At 40.3% G+C, this 22,491-nt stretch overlaps 2 protein-coding genes across 2 annotated transcripts; one reads left to right on the top strand and one right to left on the bottom strand.

The window, feature by feature from the left end:
• The first annotated feature begins 4,548 nt into the window (after positions 1–4,548).
• On the top strand, positions 4,549–15,047 carry LOC140339664 (solute carrier family 2, facilitated glucose transporter member 3-like). Its single transcript, XM_072424464.1, has 10 exons — positions 4,549–4,769; positions 7,897–7,995; positions 9,388–9,548; positions 10,179–10,419; positions 11,129–11,291; positions 11,584–11,771; positions 12,177–12,281; positions 12,716–12,817; positions 13,146–13,349; positions 13,544–15,047. Exons 1-10 carry the CDS (start codon positions 4,755–4,757, stop codon positions 13,742–13,744), a joined length of 1,479 nt encoding a protein of 492 aa, XP_072280565.1. The 5' UTR covers positions 4,549–4,754; the 3' UTR covers positions 13,745–15,047.
• A 1,731-nt stretch (positions 15,048–16,778) lies between these two features.
• On the bottom strand, positions 16,779–22,467 carry LOC140339665 (C3a anaphylatoxin chemotactic receptor-like). The gene is made up of 2 exons (XM_072424465.1): positions 21,288–22,467; positions 16,779–20,355 (listed from the first exon to the last, which is right to left on the bottom strand). The coding sequence occupies exon 2, from the start codon at positions 20,344–20,346 to the stop codon at positions 19,384–19,386; it is 963 nt and encodes a 320-aa protein (XP_072280566.1). The 5' UTR covers positions 20,347–20,355; positions 21,288–22,467; the 3' UTR covers positions 16,779–19,383.
• Positions 22,468–22,491: the final 24 nt, after the last annotated feature.

The following is a 22,491-nucleotide window of genomic DNA, read 5'->3' on the forward strand; positions in this document are numbered from 1 at the left end:
TTGTCATCTTCCTTTAGTTCACTTTTGTTTTCAATGGCAGAGATTGATTCTCCAGCAGCGAATGCCAGATCCTAAAATTTATAAACAGCAGATCCTAAAGTTTATAAACAACATATAATGTTATAACAACATTATTTGTTAATGTCATTGAGCATTGCAGTCATGGTGAAGAATTGTTTTGCTTTTTGTTTTTTATATCTCAGTTTAAAAGTCTACCTACTGTGTTTTGCTATTTCCACTATGAGTAAATTTTGGAGAAACTGCTCAGCTTGTCATTTATTCAAAATGCACAAAATTGATTTTTCCCTCGTCAAAAATAAATATCAACCCTTCAGAAAAAGAGGTTCATGTGAACCCCAGCAGATTCCATAAGTGACATACATAAAAAATAATTGGAATATGTTTCCATATTTATACATGGACAGAATTGGAGAAAGAGCTTCTATAATTATTTTATTTTATAATTCTGTTATTCTAATTCCTGAGTACTGATTGTCAACTACTGACTGTCCATAGGGTCCACAACGGCTCACTGGGGTTAGGGACAGCTGATGCTGGTAACAAGTGAATGGTATTAGAATTGGTCCTTTTTAATTCTTTGCAGCCATTTACTGGCCATGTGTACTCCAGCTATGGTTGCATGGCTTTTCTAATTTGGACATCAGTGGACCAAGACTGTGGCATGCATCAAAAACAGGCGGCGTCAGCTCATGTGACGAGGTGACAGTCCTGGAACACTGGACCAGCCTTTTTTACCTCTCAGGAACCCTTCATTTTCAGGTCTTGGGGAACCAATTTATTTAGGGTCAATGGGAAAAAAAAGCCTCTTAAATTGGCGGAGGTGGTGCCAGTGGAAAGAATTCTCCCTCCTCATTGGAGGCTGAAATATCACCTTTATAGACACCCATTTTATATATACCTTTATAGACACCCATTTGAGATATACAACCTTTGTGGACACCCATTTGAGATATGAACCCAGAACTATACAGGCATCATCAAATGGGAGGTGAATCAACCTTAATTTGAGGAACCCCTGGCAACCTCTGATAGAACTAAGGTTGAGGCTAAATTAGGACCTTGGCAGGATCACCAGGTATCATGTAAAATTTATTACAAATGGCTTTGAAATTAGATAAAGATATTAAAACTGATGGGAGTTTAATGATTGGGTTTACACCTACCACATATACTCAAAAATAAGCCATTTGGTTTATAAAGACCTCCTTTTTTATTTTTTATGATTGTTTTTTCAATCCAAGGGAGCTTAGTTTTCATTTGGGAAACCTTTCTGTACCTACCACTCCTATTTCCAGCCAATGGCTTCTCTATTGAGCTGCTACCGCCCGTGTTTCTTTAGCTGCCCACCTCATGGTACTTTATATAAAAGGCTGAATGGGTCATTTGGAATAATGGAAGGAGAAAACTACAATTACCTTAAGTTGAACATTCGGGGGACAGCTGAAGACACATGTGTGGTCAGGTAGGCAACAACTAAATGGTGGAGACCCAATGGCTGGAATAGGGACCTGTAGATATAGCAAAGCTCTCTGCCTATTCATTAGCATGTAGTTGCTATCTAAATCACAGTGTCATCTCCAGGACAGAGAAATCCTTGCAATATACAGAATTTTACAGCCCTTTTCATCTATAAATAAAAGTTGCTTTCTTCTACCATGCCAATTTTTATAAAGTTATGATTCATTGGTAGATTTCTATGGAAAACCAAATCTGATAACTTCCCCCAAATGCAACATGGTGCAAATAGCAATGCGCTTGCAGTGGATGTAGTCATTCACTTTACATGTGATGAATAGGGATGCAAAAATTGACTTGGTGTGGTGGAGAAATGAGAGGGTTTGCGGTAACTGGCACGAGAGAGAGAAATGTCAGGAAATGAGATGTGGGTGTGATGTATATTTACCAGAGAAATCCATCACAAGATTACAATGAACATGTCACGTACTCAATGAGGGGGATTTACTAAAGAGTCTGTTCACTTAGCGTAGAGAATGATCACTCTGCAAGGGATAATTCACTTAGCTTAGTAGGTGAACCTCTACTGACTTAGGCCATTGGATATAAGCAAAAAATGATTTTATTTTACATTTCTTTGCATGCGATTGTATTTTTTGTAAAGTAAATGCTCATCATATTCACCAGGGCAGGAAATGAGAAGTCACCTTGCCAGCACAGACTAAGTTTTAGTCACTTTTTCCATGCTAGCGAGTCCCCCCCACCCATAAAAAGTGATATTGCACTGACTAACAAAATGAGATAACGAAAGAGAAATTCTGCATATCATTCACAAGACAGAGAATGCGGTCACATGGTCACTGCGAATAAAGAGGTTTTGTTGGGGTGGTTGGGCCTTTTTATTGGGGTCTATATTGGGAATTGGCCCCTGGGTCTCTGTGCTCCCTGTGGGAGGGGCCAGGGGGCACTGTACATAAATTACTCAAAATATCTCAGATCTGATGCAGTGGCTGCTCTCTGAGATATACAAATTCTAAAATTCTTTAACCACCTGGGCGTTACACTGATGTCTAGATTTCTGTTCCAAAAGCGTTACACTGTTTTTCATGAAATTTTGTTTTTTTAAATTGTAGACCTGTAACTTACAGAAATATGTCCGAACAGGGTTCCAATAGATATCATGAATATAAAAAATGTTTGAAACACACAATCATGTAAAAAAAAAAATTACTTTTAATAAAATTAAAGGAAAAACACAAAAATCAGCTTAAACAATAATACATAAATAAATAAAAAATACTGAAAATGCAATAATTCGGTATACTGTATAGTAATATATTTTTCACCTCCCTAGTGTCCGTCACATACCTATAGACAAAACCACATAAATATATTTTCTATTATTTTGTATTGGACTGGATAGAGGACTTTGTATCCAATCCAATACAAAATGAGAGTTTGAATTTACCAATTGCATACTTTGTATTTATTTTCTATTATTTTGTATTGGATTGGATACAGGAGTTTGTATTCAATCCAATACAAAATGTGTTTGAATGACTTTCAATTTGAATTTCCTGCACACGCGCCGACGTCATCGCCGATGGACACGCACACGCTACGGACGGAGAAGAAGAAACCGGCTTCTTCTTCTCCGCCGGCCGGCTTCTTCTCAGAGAGGGCACCCGATGCTGGAGGACTACGCTGGAACACGACGCTGGATCGCAGCGGGACCAGGTAAGTGATCGATAAACCCGAACTTTTCTCACTGTATTTTCATACAGTGAGAAAAGTTCGGGTTTAACGATAATTGTAATTTTTGTAAACCCGAACCAAGGTCGGGATTATCGCTCGGGTGGTTAATGGGTGGATGTCAGGTTGGGGCAGTAGGCAGTCCTAGCCTTAGGGGTCGCTTACATGTGATGCTGAGCCTCCATGATTGAACAAACTGATGGTGCTGGACATCCCCCAGCCAGGAAATGAGCCGTCTCTATCTGACTTGCTGCAGTTTTTAATGTGAAAAGCTCACAGTGTGCAGTAATATCAGAGGAAGCAAATCCAGTTTAGAAGAGCAAGTGGTAATTAAGGGGAGGATGGAGGGCAGAAATTAATGAATGAGAGGTCAGCGGGAGATTTGATGAAGGGGAGCTGGACAAAAATTTAATGAAGGGGGGCTGGAGGGCAGATTTAATAAAGAGAAGAATGGAGGGCAGATTTATTAAAGAGAAGAATGGAGGGCAGATTTATTAAAGAGAAGAATGGAGGGCAGATTTAAGAATTATTCTAAGCCTAGGGAAGGGGATCGCCATGATCATGACAAATGATGAATTGTGCTGCAAAACACTGACAGCGATGAATGGTTTCAGATGCCAGGAAATGAGCAGGAAGCCAGCCATGAACATATCCTCTACCCACCATTATTCAGACACCACAAAAACTGCAACAACCAGCCCCTGCTACTTGTAACAATTAATAATAACTTCCCCAATTTATACTTCATACAGTACAATCAGCTTGTTTATTCTCCCCTCCAAAGCCATCAGAAGCCCACTGCAACATCAACAGGTCTTGTCCATCGCCCAACCCATGAATGAACAGTAAAAAGAGAAGCAGCAGAAATATGAACTCATCTCTTTATCACTAACATTGTTCTCTCCTCCTATGAGTTGGCTGCTGTGTTGCTAAGAAGAATGTAAGAGTTGCAAGAAGAATGTAAGGGGCTATTACCAGGTCACATTTAGGTGCTTGCATTTATTAAATATTGATGTATTATTGGATATACCAATGTGGTGAATGTCAGATTCACTGCTTTATAAACAGACCCCAGAGCCTTACATAAGCACAGTGTTATAAAATTATCTTAATCCTTCATAAAGGGGTTCTGACCCGGGTCACTGCGGTGACCTTAAGCACTTGTCATGGACCGCTTTGGTGACGTGAAGGATGAGGGGAAGTGTTCATGATGCTGCTAGGAAATGAATGGCTGATGGGCAGCGATCTTCATGCGGTGATGAAATAAACAGGGATGGAGATATTACAGCATACTCAGCTCTGAGTTATATACACCCCCTGCCTGCCAGGCACAGCAGACACATTCACACAGGCAAGACACAACAACAGAAAGTTTTCAGCAGGGGAAAGAATTCACCGTCTAATCATATAGAAGATTGAGAAAACATCTGCACTGCCAGATACAGACCGCAACACGCTGCCGCATTTTACTAGATTCTGCCGCAAACTTCTGATTGAACCCTTGGAGGGTCGGTGCTACCGGGACCATGGAACCCAAAAAGGTACACGGATAACTTTTTCATTCTTTTCAATGATTTACAGCCACACTTTGGAATCTCTTTAAAAAGTGGTGAATCTGACATTCACTGAAACGTCCCTTGGTGGAGAATTGATTACTGCTATTAAAACACATGGAAGTGGCATGTTTCGCTAAATGTCAGATTGACCAGCATGGACTACAACCTGCATGGTGGGATGGGTACAACAAACGACTATTTTCAGGGAAATCAGAAAATCCCACCATCGGTTGGCAAAGTTGTTGGTGATGGTCGGTGATTATAGTCATTGTTATCTTTTAGTTACTAACAGACTTGGCTGCAGGAAGCGTGACAGAGGGTCGATACACAATCTGCAGACTGCGATCACTTAACTTGAATGTGCATTTGGTTCCGATAGCCCAGTAGAACTTTTAGTTTGCATTTCAGTCCATTTTCTTTAAAAAAAAAAAAAAAGCAGCCACAGCTTTGAGTATAAAAGTCTGTTCAATGCCAGAATGCTGCAGAGAAGAACCTTCATCCTGTGTGGAAGCAGCGATCTCTCTGCACAGGTTTGCAGCACATGCCCCACCTGCTAAGTCAGACCTATAACTCTGCAATTATTACAGCTCATGCTCGCTGCTGATTGGAGAGCTCATGCTTGGATTTAGATGAGGGATTGTTGGATCTTTGCAGATAGACTGCTGCTTCTACACAGAGAGCAAGGATCCTTCACTGCAGCATGCTGGCAGGGACAAGCTTTTTTTTACTTCTGGCTGCTTTCTAAAGGAAATGAACTGTAATATATTGCAATACTTGGTTATTGCACACTGAAGGTTCTGTTGGACTTTAAAGAGTACCTGTACTCAGGCACATCACACATTGGATAGTATAGCTGGTGCCTATAGGAAGCTTTAGCTTATTGTGCCCCTGGATCTCTATATTCAGGAATACAAAAATCTGTTTCAGCTACAATCCCCCCGACTATGTGAATTTGTTCTGATATTGACACTTGGGAAACAAGTGAATATTTAAGTTTTGCCTGAGGTTCCTCATTAAAGTAATTTGCAAAGATTTCCAAACCATTTCATAATCCTGTGACATTCTGCAGATACAACCCAAAAATTCCTCTTCGTGTGTTGGTTCTGTCAAGTTCAAGTGATCATTTCAGCACCGCTCCCTATCTGTGTGTCAATGGCTGGGGACGACCGTGCTCATGGTGCAGGGAGAAGGTGACAACACTGATGTAATTTCAGAAGTGACCTTGCGGGGTTGTCAGACCTTTACTGAAAACTATTCAGGCTAGAAAAAATGAGTAGGGGCACCAGGTTATTAGAGAGAGAGTGGGACAGGCACCACGTCAGAAAAAAGAATCCTAAAAAAATCAGGATAAATCATTATTTCATTCAGTTTGATTAGCATTGTATTGTATTGTTTTATATATTGTAGAACACTGGGATTTGCACTTTAAAGTCTGTAACTATAGGCAGGCATCTGGAAATGACCACTGTACCACTCCAAGTGCAGTATACTAACTATTATTAATATTACACAGTATTTATATAGCGCCATCATATTACGCAGCGCTGTACAAAGTCCATAGTAATGTCACTAGCTGTCCCTCAAAGTAGCTCACAATCTAATGTCCCTACCATAGTCATCTGTCATTATTACAGTCTAAGGACAATTTTTGGATGAAGCCAATTACCTAACTGCATGTTTTTGTGTGAAATGTAATATGATGATGAGCACAGGATAAAAACAATCTATAGTATGTATAGTATATCTCAGTATATATATATATATATATATATATATATATATATATTAAAGTCTGTCATATTTGGCAATGTCCATGATATTATGTATTAGGAGCACCAATGAGTGACCACTAAACAATTAGAATCAGAGTGAAAGTTTATTGTATATGAGTAAATCCCAACACGTTTCAAGGATGTTCATCCCCTTCGTCAGGGCTCACACTTGTATTAAAAGTTCCATACCTAACGTGTAGTCATATAGTGAAGGAAATGATGCTTGTGCACCTAATATAGGCTGTGGTAGTAGTCAGAGTTAACAAGGGTTACCATGATTGGACCTTTTGCTTGGAGTGTTGAGGTCCTGGGGTCCGTTCTCACTATTGGTATCCAGTTTGTATCCTGTGAATGTCTCTTCCAAAATTCGTTGGTGAGCTTGGGTGGCTCCGCCTTTACAATAGATCAGCCTTTCTTAACCTTTTTAACATGTGAAAACCCTTGAAATAACTTTCCGGAAAGTACAAACTGCTCATTGCTGGAAATACCCTGGCTGAAAAATTACATTAGATTGTGATCTCCTGTGGTGCAGAGACTGTATGAATGTATATGAAGGATTTATTATTGAAGGACGTGTTAGGGCTAAGTAGATGAGTTATATAAGGAAGGTAAATATGGGTAACAATGGGACATTGGGCAAGGCTGTAGTTGGCTCCAAAAACAGGCCAGTGCTGCTAATGGTAACATTCACAAGGCTACCAACAAAACAAATATTTAATTGTACATTTCCAGAAATTTCATCATGATGTTCTTGCCAAGGTTCCGACCGCAACCAAGTTTTTTTTAATACACACCAATAGTGCCACCTACAGACTGGAATGTAGGAATCTATTGCAGTCTTTCTCAACTTTTTTTTAACATAGAGGAACCCTTGCAATAACTTCTAGGTCTTCAGGGAACCCCTTGTGTAATTATTATACACAGCCCACAGTACATGGAGGTATCATGGTGGTAGATCTCAGTGGGAAGAATTCCTCCCACATTGCTGGGCAGAGGGTAGAATATCACCCTTTACAATTGGTGCTCTGGTCAGCCTATCACAATATGATGTTGACCTTTTCCTAATCAAAGCCGGTTGGCAAAAGAATTAGGCCTGTATAGTAATTCAGTGCCAGAACAAGATCCTATAGCACCAGGGGAAAACAGTCAAAGTTTGCCCCCCACTATAGGCTCTTTCAGCATTATAGGTTACAGGTCCTTGCTTTTTGTGCCATGCTGCTGCTCATTGGCCTGGCCCTGTGGGTAATACTTCCACTTTGCTGCCATTCATGTGTTTCTTTGCAGTAAATATAGTCTGGAATAAAAGTATAATAATAAATATCTTTTCTCTCTCTTCACAGGGCAAGCTCACGTGCTCACTGGCCTTCGCGGTCCTGGTGGCAGCCATTGGCTCCTTGCAGTTCGGGTACAATACGGGAGTGATCAATGCTCCGGAAAAGGTGACTTTCATTTCTCTTCATTGTTTTCTTTATGGCACAACCATATACAAGTTGCAGAATACAGCTGCCAATGAGTTTCTTCTCTTGAGGCATTGTTGAAGTTCACCAGACAGCACAACCTGGTCCCTGACCGCACTTATCCCTGCGACATTTACAGTAATACAGCTTGGTCACAGACTTGTCTCCGTCTCAGCCTGTGATTGGATAGAGGATATTGCAGGAGTTTACTATGTAGTTGGTTAAACCAAATGCAGGGATTGAATGATAGAAATGCAAATCTTTTGGCAAGTAAAACCTCTTCCTTATGGGCATTTCATCTGTACTTTATCTTTAATGTAGAATAGAAATATAATGGTGGAGTCTGGCTGTGAGGGTCACGCCTTGGACAGTGGGAAGTTGGTCTTAAATTTCTCAGACATGTCTTGGAATTTGGAGATAATTGGCAGCAATGAAATAAAGATTTCTGTACAATGTGTCTCTGTACGTGTTACGCTATACATGCCACGGGTGAACGTGCTTCAACATGTTACCAATTGAACATTTTCTCAGTCATGGTGGGTCTTGTCACACAGATCTGTATGGAAACATTCCTGCTCGTAAAACTGGAACAAAGTTCAGGAAATTCTAAAGTTTTGAAGTCAAAAGGAAAACAAAACTGCTATGAGCCCTGGAATTAAGCCAACAAATGCAAAGCAAATAAATCCCCAGTATCTAACCTGCAGCCACTGTTCCCACCACCCATCTGAACCTTATTGTCTTCTCCAGAACGCTTTAAGGTCTCCAACCAAACAGGATCACTTTTTCTGATATCATTGCTGCAGTTTATAAATTACCCTGCACAAAAAAGCAGTTTAGGCTGCATTAGACCGTCCTCAGGATCGCACAACCCCATGCAGTCCTAGCGGCTGGCAAGGTGCACCACACATTTGACAGCTGGCAGCAGGATGGGGTACTGTACTACTTCCCACTGCCCCTATGTATTCTCTATGAGGCTGCCCCAGAAAGATGCTATCATGTAGTCTCCCAAGAGTCAGCAGTTCCTGGCATGAGGAAGCGGAAACCAAACAGCAGCCTCATGGCCCCTGTGAACCTAGACTTAGGTTTCTGTTTATAAAGTAATTAATCTCATATTCACCAATCACTGGTGGATTGTTAAACACTGTCATTGAAAACACTGGGCCTGGACAGAATATTTGGTGAATGTCAGATTTGCTGCCCCTGAACAATTATAAGCATCTTGGTCTATTATACAGTAAATATAGCATTATGTTGGGTTGGCAGCTGGATACCCTTATTAGTTTCCATTCCTCATTAGATTTGCCACCCTTTGTACCACCCCTCAGGTATTGTTTTGTTTTACTGAGCTGTGACACCTATGTTTATTTCTTCCAGGTCATAAAATCATTCTATAATGATACCTTCATCCATCGTTACAACAAGTCTATTTCTTCTAGCCTCCTGACTTCACTCTGGTCGCTTTCTGTGGCCATATTCTCCGTCGGCGGGATGGTGGGCTCTCTCTCCGTGGGGTACTTTGCCAACCGTTTTGGCAGGTGAGGATGCAGCAGTCTAAGATAAGAAATTGATTGGACAACCTTATACACCTCTGGTTGGCATTTAATGATTATCAATGTGTGTTCACCAGTTCGAAAACTTGATAGTAGTAAGGAAATGTACAGTTCGTGCCACACCTACCAATTCATCAATTAGCACAATTGTGTCTATATATATCTTGATATATATATATGCAGATGCTCCCCGAGTTATGATGGTTTGAGTTATGATGTTTGGAACTTACGATGACAATACTGATAAAGAAGGTTTGCGCTGCAAAAATTACCACGGTATGCGGTACGATATAGTGGGAACAATGCCGGGATGTACACATCTCTTGCCTTGTGAGATGCCTCATTCTCGCCAGTGATCAACAAAATTACAGTATGCAGTACGACTTCATACTGACCAACATTCTATGAGACTCGTGGGTAGGCTAGGCCAGTTTACCACTAATGAAATTTTCAAGTTGGGGACGTCTCCATCATAACTCGAGGACTACCTGTATATATATTTATTTATCTATTTATATAAATATATATATATATATATATATATATATACAAATGTTTTTATCAGAAATAGATCTGCATTATATACAACCAGTGTTCTCATTTTCCTTATTTCAGGAAGAATGCCATGCTGCTGGTCAATGTTTTTGCTCTGGTTGGTGGAGCTTTAATGGCGCTTTCCAAGGTTGCCTGGTCCATAGAGATGCTGATTATTGGAAGATTTATTATTGGAGTTTTCTCCGGATTCTGCACTGGTCTAGTGCCAATGTACATTGGAGAACTGGCACCCACTGCTTACCGAGGAGCTCTGGGGACACTGAACCAGCTTGGCATCGTGATTGGAATATTGGTGGCACAGGTGAGTACATAAAAAGAGTTGTGTCAGTCAAAATAACTTTAACCTGATAAAAAAAAGGCAATGTATGTTGGGGTTTAACAGAGAATGTAAAATATATCTTGCAAAAATGGACACATTTCACTCTTTTACTGATCTGGATGAGCAACACAATAATCCAATATCATGGTAAGAGATATCAGGGCATTACCCTGCCCCTCACATATTTATGGCTGCACTGGTGCCACTCACATCTTCACACAGATTTCCCCTCTTATTCTGTGATACCTTGTGTGTTCTTCTGCATATTATTCGAAATAGGAACATTTCAATCCCCCTCATACATTACTTCCTAGCCCTTGTGACAATGCATATCTATAAGATATTCTTTTCATGTGCTTCTGTAAAATTGTACCATTGCCCGCATTCAGTACAGCATTCCTATTCTCACCATTAGAGATAACGCTCATCATGCCATCAATTGGGAAAGGTGCACATGTGTGAGTCTCAGAAATCTTGGAATATTGGCTATGCAGGCAACACAGTGATGATATTGTATGTGCAAGGTTGCAGTATGAATATCCTATAATAAAAATGCAAAAAGGCAAATATGAGCAAGGTTTTCAGTATGAATATCATATTAAAAAAAGGGCTATTTAAGAAGAAAAGAATTGCACTTGCTCTTTATGTGTGTTATTCACCCAAAACCAACATTTATTGCTGCTGTTTTCAGATTTTTGGTCTTGATGTCATCTTGGGTTCAGTAACATACTGGCCCCTTCTGTTGGGTATCACCGTCCTCCTGGCGATCATCCAGTGTATCTTGCTGCCGTTCTGCCCTGAAAGCCCCCGCTACCTGTTAATGGTTAAGAAGGAAGATGAAAAAGCTAAAGAAAGTGAGTACTTCATGGTTTTTATTACTACAGGGGGTGCTGCTGGGTTAACTGCCCTGGGGTCCGAGAAGGAGAGGGATACCCAATCATGGCCGCTCCTCTCCCTTATCCAGCGTGCGGAATAGATTTCAGACTACAAGCCTGCGGCAGATTTATTCTCATTATCTTATTGATTGAGCTTTCAGTGGGCGAGTACGTATCTGCCGTTTACCTGGAGTTCAGCTTTAATCCTAAACTTCTGCTGATGTTGACACCCCTGATGACTTTGCATGTTTTACACAATATTTGGTGTCAGTCTTACAGCAACTTCGACAAAGCCAGGATGTGGACATCGAAATGGCAGAAATGAAGGAGGAAGGGGAACGGATGGCTCAGGAGAAACCGGTGTCCTTTATCGAATTATTCCGCATGAGGCAGTACCGCCAGCCCATCATTATCGCCATTGTTCTGCAGCTGTCACAGCAACTTTCCGGGATCAATGCAGTAAGTAACCACTCTATGGACATTTTCTCAGCTTCTTCCAGCTCCTACTACGCAGGCAGGTCAAAAATAACGGAGGAGAGGAAAGATTGAGGGTTCCATTACTACTACTCAGGGGTAAATGCATTCCTTCGGCTCTTTCATAGTTGAGACAGACAGTTTCTTGTTGGCTAAAGAAAGTGCAACACACTTGGTGAGGAAGCAGCCAGGGGGGACAAATGCCCTCATTCCAGTCCTCCTATCTCATGATACCTCATTATTTATTGGCCTGTTATAGTTTTCCACTGGATTGCAGAGGAATCTTTGCAAACTTGTGGCTGTCATTTATTTCTGTAGACTTGGGCTAGTTGTGTATTTTGACAGGTTGCTGTTCTAATGCGGATCTTGAGTATAATCTTTATCTTGCAGGTCTTCTATTACTCTACCAGTATTTTCGAGACTGCTAAAGTCCCAAACCCAATCTATGCCACCATCGGCGCTGGTATTGTGAACGTGGTCTTTACTGTCGTATCGGTGAGTATGTCACGCATGTTACTGTGTAGCCATAAGATATTTGTTATAGTAAAATCTTCTAAAATATGTTCTCTCCCCAACAAAATGGTTCTGGCCTTTTGCATAGTTTTAACCCATGACAATCTATTTGTTGCCTCAACAAGCTTTAAAATTGCTTCTCTCCCCATAAAATTCTAAAGGGACATAAAAGCAGCTGAAAAATATCAAGTGTAGATAAACTGCATCTACAATAAGTTTTAAGTGAGTGTAGAAGAATCTCAAACTGATGTCATTTTTCTACTACATTTGATCATTAGCAAAGGCCCAAAGTCCAAAGATACAAGCCGTGTTGTTCCTTAATATCACTGTTACAAACTTACTATTGCATTGTAATAATGTTCACTCAAACAGATTTGCTAAATGAACTCGTCTTGACTTTTCTTTCGCTCTTTCAGTTGTTGGTTGTAGAACGTGCTGGTCGGCGGACGCTTCACCTCACCGGCCTTGGTGGAATGGCCGTATTTGCTCTCTTATTGACGATTGCTCTTAGGCTCAGGGTGAGAACTCATTATTTTATATTTCTTAATTATAATATCTCTGTTCTCCTTCACATATCTTTTACTCTTCTCCATTCCCCCCCTCCATTTTGGTGATTTGGCAACATTTTTACTAAAAAAAAACATTTGAGCAGTTTTACGCACCCCTGCTAGATAATTTAACATGAATTACATTGGATTACACATCTCCATATTTTTTGGGGGTTGCGCCTCTTTTTTCCACAAGCTGATCTAAGTTACATTCCGAACCTCATTCTCCTTTATTGTCTGTACACTTTCAACAACTTTACTATTTTGCCATGTCTAATTTTTGTGTTGGTCTCTTTAGGAAACCGCCATGGGATGGAGCTACGTGAGCATTGTGGCCATCTACCTGTTTGTAGCTCTATTTGAGATTGGCCCAGGACCTATCCCCTGGTTCATTGTGGCTGAACTTTTCAGCCAAGGACCACGACCAGCAGCTATGGCAGTATCCGGCTGCTCAAACTGGACAGCCAACTTCCTTGTTGGGATGTTGTTCCCCTATGCAGCGGTAAGTGGAATGGGATCGATCATAACAAAGGATAAAACCTATCTTAGTCAGCCATATTACCCAAGGTCATGAGTTGTGGAGTTTCTCATTTCCATTTCATGTCCTTTAGTCCAGATTAATTATATGATATGGTAACTTTTTTTAATGTTTTTTTCTTTCTTGCTCTAATCTCCCGTTTTGTTCTCCTTAAAAAGGATGGATGTGGCCCCTACGTCTTCCTCATCTTCATGATATTCTTAATTTTGTTCTTCATCTTCACGTTCTTCAAAGTTCCTGAGACTCGTGGCCGCACATTTGAGGACATTGCCAGGGAGTTCCAAAAGTCTAAGGATGTAGATCATGGCAGCCGACGTAACAGTGTGGAATTAACCGGAGTGAAATTGCCTCCAGAATAGATGGAATCGGGATAAAGTGATGGACCTGAACCAAGAAACCCTGGCTTCAGCTTCTGAAGCTTCAGAGACTTAGCAGCAAATTTCAAGGATGTCAAAGCCAGTTTCTCTATCCAAAAAACGGATGTGCCATTCTCTTCATTATGATGCAACTTTCTAAGGTACTGGGATATAGGAATTATTATTTGTATGACGTTGAAGGAAGGTTGAACTAAACTCTGAGAATCTCGAAATTGAGTCACATGTTCTCCTTGAGTCACGTGTTGAAACTTTTTGGAACTTGGGAAAAACACAATTCAAGCTCTTTGAAGAACCTCCATGGTACTTGAAAGCAATGTCTAATTTCCAGGACAGTTCCATGTTGTTGGACCAAATAGATGGAGCTTTGATACCAAGCAAAGGGGTGCAATCAAGTCAGAAAAGGGTCAGAGCAAGGCTACAGAAATGAATCAAAGTTCCAAAGGTCCAAATTTCATCAGGCAAGTGTGGTATTCCACTTGAAACTCATTACCAGGCCATTTCTTCAACACATTGCTGCAGATCATGTGGATCAAATGATTGTCCCTACAATTGGTATACACGGGTTTGTTACCTACAAGTACATCAATATTGACTCAAGCTAGGCCAGAGTTCCACCACTGCTTATAATACGTTCCTGTGACTTCCTGTTGCAAGTTTATATAGTAGAGCAGCACAAAGTGCAGTGAAGGTTTGCAGGTAACCAACACACTCCATCCAATCAGAATTCAGCTTTTACTGATCTGACTACTCCAAACAGAAGTCAAGATCCTGTGGGCATTTTATCATTTTACATTATCGTTCGTTCTTTTTTCTACGGAATACCTCTATAAGTATTATAAGAACTTACAGAAAACACCTTTCAGATTGTCCCGATCCCCGTGACATGCGTTATCGTGCACATCAAAAGTTGAAGTGCAGTGTCCCATAGACTCCAATCATCAATCATCTTTTTTCATTACTATTACTTTTAAAAATTCTAAAAACTGGTGTTTTTAAATCTTATTTAATAAATATGTATATATACAGAAAATATAATCATATATATATATATATATATATATATATATGGAATAATCAGGTTCTGTAATAATAAAAGGGATGTTTTGATATATTTATTACAGGTGTAATGTTAAAATATATTTTTATATATTTTAGTTTTTAATGGCTCACTAAAAATCCTGTTGTCACACGGTCTTCATTGATTCTGTCACCCTGTACATCAGATCCTATGTGTTGCAAAACTTGGATATATACACCATTATATAAAGAGTACCTGTTCCTATGATCATTGGACTCATTTGTTACCTAGCACTTTTGCAGTATTGGGACCATTTGCTGTGTAAGTGTATTTGTCAGTCATTCTCAGCCAGGGTTGTGTGGGCCCTCAGGGTTCCTTGAACTGTGGGCTCACTGACCTCCTATTTGATGATACCGGCATAGTTCTGGGGCCAACCCTACTTGGTAGAGCCAGTAGCCTGCAATACATCTTTGGCAATTCTGCATGTTAGTGTAATGCCTACATTAAACAAATCTGACACTTTTCGCATATTAAGGCATTATTAGCGCATTATTAAATTACACCGTGACATTGATAAATCTGTCACTTCCTAACAAGTAAAAATAACTTTATTATTAAATATACCCTCAAAAAATGGAAAGGCGCCCATTTTTGTTTAGCCATACACAAAACTGTGGATTGTAGATAGTCATATAGAACCTAAAGGAGTGACAATCCTCTTGTGATTATGGACTCTGCATGCCTGCCCAACTGATCCCCAAAGAACCCAAGAGCAAAAATGAAATATACTGCAGCTTACCAGTTCTTAAGCTAATTTCAGACTGTTCTTCCAATCACTCCTATTCAGGAGTGAATTTTCCATTTTAGCTCAGAAAGAGACCTTCATTTTCAGGATAAAAACATTTTCAGGAAATACAAAATACACTTGTTGGTTCCACCAGAAATGCAGCAGCTTTAGTACTTTACTTTCTGTGGATTCAGCTGAAAGTACAAATACAATATCTTCCTTCCAATCCATCTTCTGCCCCTGTAATGGTGATAACGTTGGTGCCCTACAGTCCAAATGAGAAGAGTAGCCCAGTGACAACCAATGACTTCCTCCCTCTTCCATCTTCGTATCATTATCTGAGTTTAATGGCCCCTTTACCCAAGCTATACCAGGGGTGTCAAAATCTGGCCCCCAACATCCATTTTATTTTGGCCCCCTAAGAAATCCTAAATATGAACTGCAGCTAGCCTGCCACTGCATTGAAATAGCACCGCTACTACAATTCCTAGCATCACTCACATCTACAGACCAGCGGGCTCTCTGCCCATGTGTGGCCCAAAATTGGACTCTTTTAGTAGCTGCACTATTTCCATGAAGAGGGAGTTCCAGCAGCGAGCCACTCATAAGACTTAGCCCCGCATTGGCCAAGTCTGACATTTTCAGCACTCCCCCTCAGCTGTACTTTTCCTTTGCTCTCCAAGGATGGACTTGAATAATTAGATTTTCATAGAATATTGTTTTTATTGTTAGCCCGGGCAAAAAAGGTTACCATTGAAAATTAACTCAGAAGGCTAAAAATAGAGAAGGAGGCATAAGATTTTTTTCCTAAATTATTATTTTTTTTATGCCTCTTTCTTTATTACAAGCTTGTTGCAGATTGAATGTGAAGCAAAACCCTTTTGTTTCCATATGAAAAGGGTTTATATCTAATGAGAAGTAAAAATGTCCTCAATTTTTTTAATAAATTTCAAGGTTGGCCCACAACTTTGTCTAAGTTTTTAAATTTGGCCCTGAACTATACACCCTGACACCCCTGAACTATACATTGGCTGAGAATACTGACGTTTCAGTGACATAGTTTCTTCTGTGGGGTTCATCCACACCATCACAATGCACTAGAAAGATCGTGATCATACTTGTATTTAAACCTCTACATGTATATCCTGATATAGAAGTTGATACCTAATTTGAGAGCCAAAAATGACACAAATCAAAGTACTGAACCATACTTTTCATTAACTCTGAATTTTAATGAAGGAACCAAACAGTCATCACCTTGGAGAGTTGGTTATACATCTCAGTATCTGTCATGGGTAAAACAATAGCGGCCTATTTTGGCAGGACACGAGGCTCCATGAGTCAAACTGAAATGGTGTTTAGGAGTCCGTGAACCAACAGGTTGGATTAGAAGCAGAAGACAAATTTTTGGGCTTACATTCGATACAATAGATTCTTATGATCAATTCCAAGTATTCAACCTACAATAATTGGGAGTCACCACCCCAACACCCATTAGGTTGATTTAGACACAGAACACTTATTCTGGGCAAACACACTACCATAAATCCTTATAATCAATACAAGATTCAATCTACCAATCCATAGTTCACCGCAGAGGCTTTCTCCTGGGCGATCCGCCCACCACACCTGCCGCCTCTGCGCAGCTCTCATCAGCAGTAGTTTGTCATCTGAACAGATGACAGCTGTGCACGAGCCGTTACTCCATGATGCATTCACTTACTATTGGTTGCTTTGCATGTTGTCATTCTCCTTATTTATGGGTCCTGCTGTCTAATAAACATTAATAGACCAATTATTATAATGAGTTTATAATCAATGATATGTAAATCTATTTCCAAAGAACCCATATACTATTTTAAATGTATCCAGAATGTACAAATTTATTATCAGAATACCGAGATCTGCACTGTGCACTGGATATTAGATTACAGAATGTCAGTTTTATTCTATTTGATGGCAATTATACACTTATTGTACTCATGCATGGATTCCTGACTGCTCATTTCATAGCTTTAGTAGGTGCAGGGAATAAAGTACCAAAGGTGCTGGACGAGTCCCAGTACAGAGGTGACCCATATAGGTCAACAGGAACTCTGCATTATTCTATGTCACTTTGATTTAGTAAATTAAACCCATTGTGAAAATAGAAGACTCTAAACCAAAGCCTCTAGCTCATAATATCCTATTAGCAATCAATGAACTGATCATTTTGTGACCACAGACAGACATCTGTAATAATGTCAGTGCATACAGTGTGTAAGATGATGCCTCCTCTCCCCTCATTATGTCGGCCCGTGATGTTGGGTGTCTGCAGTTGATTGATGGTGGTGGGCTTGGAGTGCCAGGCAAGGATAAGATAGGATACAACACTTTGCATCCTGCACCAAGTCACCAACATCATCTTTATCTAGTTTCTCACCAGTACCCTGCAATGTGATGATTGGCACCGAGTTCTGCACGGTCACCAACAGGAAACCAATCATGACCAATCCCATGCAGCCATCATGTCCATGTGGACAGGAAAAGGCAATAAGGACGTAGCGAAAAACAGTAAGATCTAACAATAGCTAAAAATGATGAAAAATTTTTCATATGTAGCAATGCCAAATACATTTTATTCAGTTAGTCAGTAGGTCAGTTGGGGGTAGCAGTGTAAGTAGATGAGAAAGAAAGATTGTACAGGGTTAGTATATAAAATGAAGTTCTTCAGAGAGCATTTTTACCTGAAAGCCACATCAGTGATCCTATATCCACTATGCAACCACAGACAAGGACATCATGGGCAGGGGGAAGAGGGGGGATATTCAGCCCCTCCATTGTTGCTATACCCCAGCCTACCATTCTTCACTTTCTCCAATATGTGCATCAGCTTTATATCTCAGCAAGCGATCACTCTCACTTTCTCATCTAAAGCTCTCAGCTTTACCTCATTCAAATAGGTTCTCTGTAGAACATCAATGAAACCACAGTGTGAGCATTTGATAAACAAAAACTTTTACTTAAATAAAATATCCTGGTATCACAAATCAGCTGCTAAGCAAACCCATCAAGTGTTCTTTTTCCTTTTCCATTTTCTGTAATGCCCAATCATTTCTATAATATTCAGTTTTTCATGGTGAAAGCCCAGACTCCCCTCGGGGAAGAGGACCAGCATTGGCATGATCCCTGCATGGCTGGGGAACTAAAGATGGCATGAAAACATGGAGAATCTTCTCCTTCCATTACTTTATCCCATTTCCACTACAACTAGCATCCAATACCTGTTTTGATCCCTGATGGCAATTCATTTCCTTTCCCATAGGGCAGGAGAGCAATTACTTAGTTTTGCTCAACAAGATAACAACCCTTAAAGTGGCAAAATAAAAAAATAAATACATGATGAATGACATGAGTCAGTCTATGCAAAATATAAATATTACCTGCCGATTCTGGCAGTATATCAATTGTGGTACTAGTAACCACGTGTTTCTTTTGGTATTTATTAAGAAAAGGGAGAAAATGGCAAAAAAAACTAACAGCTCGTTCCAATTCACATAAGATGCATGCTGAAGGAACGCCAACAGTGTAAGCGTTGAACTTAAACAATTGAACAGGCAAGGTGACATCACTGTGATCCCGGTTTCCAAATCATGCAAGCTGATGTTCCTTTGTACTAAAGAACAATTTCACGACATCATTAACTCCCAGAATCCAATCGGAAAGCCACAGTGGCCAGGTAATTATATTGTTTTTTACCTTTCCAATTTTGTTTTTTATTACAGTCTACATATAAGTAGTCCTTGCATTTTACTCTCGCCACCTCACACCAGACTGTTACTCTGACAGTACCTCTACAGGGCTCCCCTCTTCGTTTTGGGTCCTGCTGGAATCTGAAGCACTCAGTAAGTCTTCACGAAACAAATGTTCAACAAGCTCATAGACAGACTGTTTCACCCTTTGCTTCATATCTTTCCCCATGAAGACGTAGCGTATGGGGTTGATGCAGCTATTGAACTGGGCCAAAGATTTGGAGAAAAGGTCCAAGATGTCCAATGCTTCACTCTTTTTATATAGGAGGAGGACACTGACTATGTGAAAGGGGACCCAGGTGAGGAAAAACACGATGATAATACTTATGGCCACCCTGGTGGCTTTTTTACCGACCTCTACAAATCTGATCCTTTGTGCTTTAAAAGCCAGATGAATGTAACAGGCTGAGATTATTATAAGAGGAATCAGAAATCCAAATGTTGCATGTGCAAGAGTGACGGGTACAGTGGTGGGATCTTCTGAATAACAAAAGGTCTTGTTGCTGGAAGTGACTGTTCTCTGGTAGATAACAACAGGTAGACACATCAGGAAAGACGAAATCCAAATGGCCAAGCATATCATCCACGCTGTGTGTATTTTTCGGTGTTTTTTGGCCCACACGGGTCGGGAAACCAGAATCCAACGGTCAATGCTAATGGTCACCAGTGTGAAGACACTGGCATACATGTTAATGGTCACGATGAAAGGTAAAATCCTGCAGAGAGCAGAACCGTACAGCCAATCGGAATAGAAGATCTGCGCTACGCTGAATGGGAGACACAAGCAGCAGGTGATATCAGCCAGGGCAAGGTTTCCAAACCAAATGGTGGTCACAGTCCAATCCATCTTCACTCCACTAACCCAAAGCACAAGAGCATTGCCGGGGACACCGACGAGAGTAGTGACAGCTAAAACCAGGATGGTGAACACATGTTTGTGGCTGTAAAACTGTGGCTGGGAATCTGAATCATTGCTAAACGTTGACATCTTGCTTCCCTGTAAAGGAATTGACAATTACTAGACATGGTGACCATTATTTAATGAAATGTCATCTTCAAGAATCAGAACTTATACAGACTTAATAAAAAGTGAAGTACCAATGCCATCAGATTTGTGGCCTGAATTCAACACAGTGAATTCTGATTGGTAGTCACTTATCCACCAGTATCCATGAACAATAAGGATAGAATACCCTGCACATGCATGCATGCATGTATGTATGGATGGATGTGCTTGCTTCTAAATATTTGTTTTAAAGGTATCTTGAAATATCTCAAATGGTTTTTACTTAATATAATCTATCCCTAAATATGAAGCCATTAGAAGGTTACAGTGGAGTTGTATGACCAAACAGATGGGCAATATTATGGATATAATGGGCATGGCTCAAATATTCCATGAAGTACAAAATAGGTATGTGCAGCAGTAAGCCATTAACCATATAGAGAAGCAGCAACATTAAGTAAAGATGGTGGCATCCACTGATGAGTGTAATTCGGGGATGTATTGGGCCTAAAGTCAGGCCCCTGGTCCAGCGCTTACAATATACTTAGGGTTGACGATGCTTCTCCATTCAGAGTGTATTTAAGCACAGTAATTGCCAAACTCTGAGCACCCACCAGATGCACATTTGGACCTGTAACCATAGCAGGAAAAAGTATTTTTGTATCAACCTCTGTGGCTTCAAGGTATAAAGCTCAGGGAGTGACAAAGGCAGCTGATGCTAGAAGATGTAACAGCATGTCACAATACATCCTAATGAAACACCTGCCTTTCACAAAACAGCATCACTATCCTGGCACATTTTACATAGAATACCTATTACAAATACCTATTTAAACACATTACAAAATGACCAGCTGGTTGTGTTTGTCCCCAGGCCAAAAAAACCCAGTCCCCCTTTGGATGACTTCATGACCAGGTCTTACCTCTACTAGTCTGAAGCAGATGGATATGGAGATGAGAATATTCACTTCTTCTTGGTCTAGCTGGCGGTTTTTTTAACAATATTCTTTTTTTAATAATTGTTCCATAAAACTTCCTTCCGGCACATTTATGGGAAGTCATGTTTCAAGCAGATAAGAAGCGCTTCAGAATCTAGACTTGAATAAGGAAATGTAGGCACAAAGGAGAAAAAAAGCCATATATTAGCAGTTTTTTAATGTGCAGTGCAGTCCTAGCCTATTCACAATGTAGCCAGGTGCTGGGGTAACGTACACATGAGCTACTTACATCCTCAGTGGTTGTACAAGAACTGGAGAAAGATGACACTGGACCCATGTTAAGTCGTTTGTGGACCTATGGTACTGGGTGACACAAAATTAGCTTCAAATTTTTTTGCAGCCATCAATAAATCCAATTTTCATCTGTAAATTTACTCTGGGTCATTCCTAACACTTCAGTGGATTTTTACAAACTAGACACCAATACACAAACTGTTTTAACCCGACTCATTCACACTTGCTTCGGGAACAGCAGCTCCCCAGCTGCTCAACCACTTACACCCATTAATTCTCAAACAACCAGGGCTCGCACATTTTACATCAGGCAGTGCTGAACCATTCACTGCCACCCCCATTCATTCTCAATGCACTGCTGCCAGTCACATGACAGTGTGTAGCATTTCATCTGAGAAAGTGATAACTGCACCACAACCTCACTGCCAGTCTGAACATAATTTACGTCTTTGTTTATTTAGTAGCTGGGCCATTGAACTGCTGGAAGAAAGAAAAGTGCAAGGTGTATTCAGGCACCTAACAAAAACCAGTCCCACTATATGGGCAAAGTATATAACCCTTCAAAGTTATAAGGTTCAGGTGATTAGAACAGTTCATGCTACAGCATACAAATAGATTTTAGGCAATAATGCTTTTTCAAACTTTTGGGAACAGTTTGGGGAAGCCTTTCTGTTCTGGGTTGATGGTGCTCATGTCCATAAAGCCAGCTTCATAAAGACACAGTTGGATGAGTTTGGTGGAGTGGTCTGCACAGAGCCCTGACCTCAACCCTACTACAACCATACTACTTCGGTACTGAAATGCCATTTGAAAGCAAAGTCTTCTCATCCAACATCAGCTCCTGAGCTTGCAAACCATCCTTTGGCGAAATCTCACAGACACTCCAAACATCCTC

The sequence above is a fragment of the Pyxicephalus adspersus genome, chromosome 10 (assembly GCF_032062135.1).
Source record: "Pyxicephalus adspersus chromosome 10, UCB_Pads_2.0, whole genome shotgun sequence".
Lineage (NCBI taxonomy): Eukaryota > Metazoa > Chordata > Amphibia > Anura > Pyxicephalidae > Pyxicephalus > Pyxicephalus adspersus.